Source organism: Quercus robur, chromosome 2 (assembly GCF_932294415.1).
Source record: "Quercus robur chromosome 2, dhQueRobu3.1, whole genome shotgun sequence".
Lineage (NCBI taxonomy): Eukaryota > Viridiplantae > Streptophyta > Magnoliopsida > Fagales > Fagaceae > Quercus > Quercus robur.
In genome coordinates this window covers 55,648,619-55,655,120 of record NC_065535.1, presented here as the reverse complement: position 1 = coordinate 55,655,120, position 6,502 = coordinate 55,648,619, and the positions used below count along the sequence as shown (strand labels likewise).

The 6,502-nt window shown below is 35.2% G+C and overlaps 1 protein-coding gene across 1 annotated transcript; it reads left to right on the top strand.

Moving 5' to 3' along the window:
* Window positions 1-328: 328 nt before the first annotated feature.
* Window positions 329-4,134, top strand: LOC126714083 (probable inactive receptor kinase At5g16590). The gene is made up of 2 exons (XM_050414080.1): window positions 329-1,787; window positions 3,016-4,134. Exons 1-2 carry the CDS (start codon window positions 557-559, stop codon window positions 3,684-3,686), a joined length of 1,902 nt encoding a protein of 633 aa, XP_050270037.1. The 5' UTR covers window positions 329-556; the 3' UTR covers window positions 3,687-4,134.
* Window positions 4,135-6,502: the final 2,368 nt, after the last annotated feature.

The window sequence follows — 6,502 nt, the reverse complement described above, 5'->3', positions numbered from 1 at the left end:
ATTTATTCGTTATACAAGTTAAATGGGTTGTGTTAAGTGGGTCATTTCGGATTGACACAAATAAATTAGCGTGTCAAACGTGTCTATTGCAGGTTACACGGGTTGATCCATTTATGACCAAAACCCATTAAGATCCAACCCTAACCCAAAAAAATACGTGTTGAGTTCATATCGTATTCGCGGGTTGGGTTGAATATTGACACTAAAAGTGGCCGGATGAGGTGATTTAAGAGATGTATTTGCACACCCGTAAACTACACCTCAAAATATATAAAAGAAAAGAAAAAGAAAAACAGAAGGAATAAAAGAGAAAAAGAAAAGAAAAAGAAAGCAACGACTAGACACAGCCGACTTTTAACCATCTCTAGCCTCTAGGGGTTTGAGGTTTTACTACAAAAACCAGCCCCAACAACCACCTCTGTCTCCTCTCACTCACTCCCTCTCTCTCTCAAAAATCTTAATAGACAGTTGTGTTGTTTTTCTGGTCTTATGTTTCTCTTTCCAACTTGTCCAGAACAAAAACAATACTCAACCATATTACAACTAAAAAACCAGTATGCATAGTATTAGTATTCTTATTTTCTTTCTCTCTGTGTCTTTGAGCGTTTTTACAAACAGAGCTTTGGATCTGGAATCAGATAGAGCAGCTCTGGTTTCTCTCCGTAACGCCGTTAAAGGACGCTTACGGCTATGGAATATCTCAGCCTCTCCATGTTTATGGAACGGTGTTACCTGCACACAGAACAGGGTTACAGAGCTTCGGCTTCCTGGGATGGGCTTAGTGGGCCAATTGCCAATAGGAATCGGAAACTTGACCCAACTGATCACTCTGTCTCTCCGTTTCAACGCACTCTCTGGGCCTATACCCCCTGACTTTGCAAACCTTGCTCTGCTTCACAACCTTTACTTGCAAAAGAATTCCCTTACTGGTGAAATTCCGGGGTTTTTGTATGATATGCAGAGTCTTGTGCGTTTAAACCTTGCTGAAAACAACTTTTCAGGGGAGATATCGGATAGGATTAACAATTTGACGAGGTTGGGTACTCTGCTTTTGGAGAGGAATGCTTTTTCTGGGGGAATTCCTGATATCAATATCTCGAGTTTGACTCAGTTTAATGTTTCTTTCAATCGGTTAAATGGGTCGGTGCCGGAAAGGCTTTCGGGATTGCCCACGACTGCTTTTGAAGGTAATTCGCTTTGTGGGAAGCCATTGGAGGCTTGTAGTGGGAGTGGGAGTGGGAGTGGGAACAAGCTGTCTGGTGCTGCAATTGCTGGGATTGTGATCGGGTCGTTTATTGTGTTTGTGATCGTTATGGTGCTTTTGATTGTTCTCTGTCAGAAGAGAAAGAGTAATGGGAAAGATTTCGTGCCGGCGAGGGGTAGGGATGTTGAGATTCCGAGAGAGAAAATAGTGGTGGAAGAGAGTGAGAGTAGGAGTACTATGCCTACGAGTGCTAGTGCGAGGAGTAGTAAGAGTTTAGTGTTCTTTGGGAATGTGGCGAAGACTTTTGATTTGGAGGACTTGTTGAAGGCATCGGCGGAGGTGTTAGGAAAGGGGACTTTTGGGACTGCATATAAGGCCACTTTGGAAATGGGAATGGCTGTGGTGGTGAAGAGGTTGAAGGATGTGAAAGTTTCGGAGAATGAGTTCAGGGAAAGGATTGATGAGATTGGAAGGATGGTTCATGTCAATTTGGTTACATTGAGGGGTTATTATTACAATAGAGATGAGAAGCTTCTTGTTTATGATTACGTGCCCTTGGGAAGCTTATCTGCACTCTTACATGGTCAGTATTTTCCTTCTTGACTTTCCTGTCCTAATTATTTTGTTTCCTTTCCTTTTTGGCAAATTTCATGATTGTGGGTTTTATTATGTCTATGTTGTGCTACCTCTGTTAGGATCATCACCTGCATTCTCTATTCACTGTTGATGCATATATGTTTTGGTAGTACAATCATGTCTCTACCACCATTATTTCACTTGGCTCATGTTTGTATGTATTTCTCATTGAATTGCTATTCTAGATAAATTATATCTGCCTATTTCATTTTATATCTCCTCCAATGTTCTTGTTATGTGTCTTCAAAATTTACCATGGTTTTATGGAAAATTGATGAGATCTTTGGTCAAGAACCATTATGATTGTCATGAATTCTACACAATTAGACCTATTAGAGACAATTTCTCAATGCTTCTACAATGTAAACTTTATGGTTGGTAGTTTGTTGGAAACTCATATTCTACTTGCTAAATGGATTAGAAGTAAAAGGAAAACTTTTTTTGTTTGTTTGAAACAGATGAAGACATACAGTAATTTTGTTGGTTTATCAATATTTTGATATTCAATTTTTCATGTAATATATAAATTTGGATTTCTTTAATATTCCCATCCATTCCTTAAACGGTAAAACCACATTGACTGTATTGATATTTGAAATGTCTTTAGGAATTTGTGTGTGTGTGTGTGTCTGTATGCAACTGCAATTGTTATTGATGCTAATGACTTTGATGGTTTCATTTTTAACATGTTGTTATACCGCAGTTGTGGAGAAGTTCCCATTCTCTCACTGAAATTTGCGTTGATTGTGCAATCGAAGATTCTTGTGAGTTGTCTTGGGGGGCTTGAATAGTGACCACATTCAATTGAAATGATGTATGCGTTTGTTTGTTTTTTTTTTTTTTTTTCCTCTGCGAAATGTAGAATTGTGCTTGCTTTGTGTGTCTGTGACTGCAATGCTGGTGATGAAAGACCATGTATATCTGTTCATTAGTCAGGAACTTTCGGTTGAGCTCTTTTTAAATCCATACCAACAGAAAAGAAGTGTCAAAAATTGAAAAACATTGAAAACTGGTATTTGTGATGTAAAACATTTTATTTGAAAATTAAAGTTGACTGCTTTTTCAGGTTGAGATTAAAATTCTGGATTAAAGACATGAAAATAACAGATGGAGAGGTACTTTTCCTGGTTTACTGCATTTTTAATTTCATCTATTCCTCTGTTTTTTCACTGCAGGACAAAGAGGGTCTAATAGGACTCCATTGAATTGGGAAACCAGGTCTGGCATTGCTCTTGGAGCTGCCCGTGCAATCACATTCATACATTCATATGGCTCCACAATCTCCCATGGTAACATCAAGTCATCAAATATCCTCCTCACCGTATCATATGAAGCTCGGGTCTCTGACTTTGGCCTTGCACGTCTTGCGCTTCCCACCTCTACCCCCAACCGCATTGATGGTTATCGTGCCCCAGAAGTCACGGATCCTTCAAAAGTATCTCAAAAAGCAGATGTCTACAGCTTCGGTGTACTGCTATTGGAGCTGCTTACAGGGAAGCCTCCCACTCATACCTTGCTGAATGAGGAGGGTGTGGACCTCCCAAGATGGGTCCAATCTGTTGTTAAAGAGGAGTGGACTTCTGAGGTTTTTGACGCCGAGCTTCTTAGGTACCAGAATGTTGAGGATGAAATGGTTCAACTCTTACAGATAGCTCTTGAATGTACTGCTCAGTACCCCGATAAGCGTCCTTCAATAGCTGAGGTGACAAACCAAATTGAGGATCTCTGTAGTTTTAGTTCACAGCAAATGCAAGAAACCAATCCTGAATTGTTTTATGATGAAGATGAAGGGTTCTCACAGCAGTTCCACTCTGCAAATTCAGGGGCACCGGCATCTTCAGTATAGAAGTCTTCCATTATTGCACTATATTCTCAATTGTTTGTTTATTCATGGGTTGTCTTTCTGAAGAAATCAACTCTTCAAGCTCCCTTGTCCTCCTTTTTCTTTTATCCTTCGGCCTTTGCCAATTTTCATTGTAGGCTTTTCTTCCTCCTCTTTATTTTACTTATATACAGTATTTTAAAACAAGGGGGAATTTCAATGTCATTATTTTTATTTGGTCGGGTCCATATTGTCAATGAGAGTTGCACTGCTCTAGTTGGGTAGATTACTTTTGTAATCCCCCACTTTCTCTAGCTTTGATGCAAATTTGGTTTGTTAGTTTTACTTATTTTATTTGGCATCCTGTTCCCAGTCAATATTCTGTAAGGCTGGTCTCAGATTTGAGATTTTATCACGTGATGTGCAATTAGCAATGTCATAAAAGTATTACAAGGGAATGGAGTTAAGTCTATCTTACTTGTCAAACCATTTTATAGTCTGAACTGGACTTGTTCATGGAATCCTACTTTCTTAATGTAATGAACTCAGCCAGAATGAGAAAACTCATCTAAAATTTCAGTTGAAACCACTTTCAAGTGACCATATGCTATTACTAGATGCAACCTTGGAGAACTCCTAAAGTTGAAATGGGAGTCAAAAAGTGAATAAAGACACTTATTCCCTGCAAAATGCTTTACTATTTCAGCTGGTTTCCCACATAAACAAGATGCATATATTGAAGAAAGATTGGATATCTCAGTGTTTCCCATTTTAACATGTTATTGGGGTTCATCTTTCTTTGAGAATTGACCAAGCTTTTATTTTCTTTTCTTTTCAATTTTTTTTTCCTTTCCCTTTTTTTTTCTTTTTTCTTTTTCTTTTTTACTTTAATACCTTTTACAGAATGAATTATCTTCGCAGCTATATTATTTAAGTTTTCTTATGATGCAAGGGAGCAGAAAAGACAAATAAATATGTTTTTTATGCTTCATGTACAATTCTAATTTGTTGAAACTGAATTGTACCAGTTGGTTTGAAAAGCAGGAGCGTAGAAATTTATTAGTGATAATTGGTTTTCCAGTGGAATGAAAGAGACTTTAAATTAGATATAATGGCGCTTTTAACAGTATTAAAATGTTAGGTTGTGTTACTATTACAATCTGATTTTTTTTTTTTTTTTTTTTTTAAATCTCTCTGATAATGATATTTTGATCATTATGATTGGATTTCAAGAATAAAGAGAATGGTTTAAGTAAAAAAAAAGAAAAAAAATCTAATATCTTTTTGTTGTTGGTAATAATGGATATTTATAAGCTAAAGAGCAGAAACAAAGTTACGAAGACAAAACTTCTAATAGTACAGACACAATCTATCATAATAGAGCAAAATACAAATGTTTGCACGGGAGCTATGATAAACAACAAAATCTTGGTCTAATTGAGGTCTCATTTTGGCCATCGTATTCAAGTACTAATTTATCTTACGAAAGCAGTGCTTCATTTTCACCTAATCTCTTTCTAATATCTATTTATAATGACCAACGTACTATGTTCCAGCAAAAAAAAAAAAAAAAAAAAAAAAAAACCAACGTACTATGGAAAGTAAATGCCTCAAATATGCTTAAAGAATGGTCCCTTTTTTTATTTATTGTTTTTGGGTTGAATAAAGAAATGCCTCAAATATGCTTAAAGAATGGTCCCTTTTTTTATTTATTGTTTTTGGGTTGAATAAAGAAATGCCTTAAATATGCTCAAGGAGCGATCCATTTCAACCTCAAAGGCCAATCATCAATTATGGTGACCATGTTGTCCTATTTTATATAGTTTGACACCAGTCAAGGTGACCATGTTGTCCTGGGTACTATGTGGGGTTTGCAAGAGAATTGATTATGTCATTGGGTTCTAACTTCGAAGCCTCACTTTTTTCTTTTTTTTCTTTTTGGTGAAACCGTGAAAGCTTAAATTTATCAAATTAAGTGCCCCATTTCTTTGCAGATGGCAAAAAAAAAAAATTTGCTTCAAAAGTTTAAGGTTATGTTTAGTAGAGGAGTTTAAGTACTATTATTTATATTTTTTTGAAATATGTATAGGTGAAAAATATGTAAAAATATGAGTAATGTTGTTTAAAAACTGAAAATGTATTGTTTAACTACTAAACTAAAAATGCCAGGTGTTTGGTGGGCATTAAAAAGTTACTTTAGCAAGAAAATTGCTTTTTCAGAAAATGCAAGACCCCCAAAAAGTCAAAAGACCTTCAACCAATTTTGCAAAAAAGTCACTTCAACTTTTAGGAATTGTTGGTTCAATTACCAAATTGTCCACTTGTTTTATTAAAAACTCAACTTTACTCTTTGGAACCCCTTAAGACCCTCATGTCAAAACAGATAACACCATATTCAATAAGACATAAACATTATTTATTTATTTATTTATTTTGGATGAGACAAAAACATTATTAAAATAGTGATATTGATATTGTTAAAAATAGATAACATTTTTAAAGTAAGACAGATAACATACTTGGTTCAAAATTTATAGAATAACAAATAATTGATGCTAAAAAAAACTAACACTATTAAAATAATACCAATAGTAGTAATATTAATAACAAATAATTATGACAATAATATATATATTTTTATTATTAAGTAGTTTTTTTTTTCTTTTTTGAGTAAGTATTATGAAATAGTTGATTTAAAAATGAAATAAACTCCCTTATATATGCATTGTTCTTTTTGGTAATTTACCACTCAAACCATCATTTTTATAAGTATTAGCTAAACACTCCGTTTTTTCAAAAAATACTTTTTTAAAGCTTTTATCATACACTCAACTTTTTCA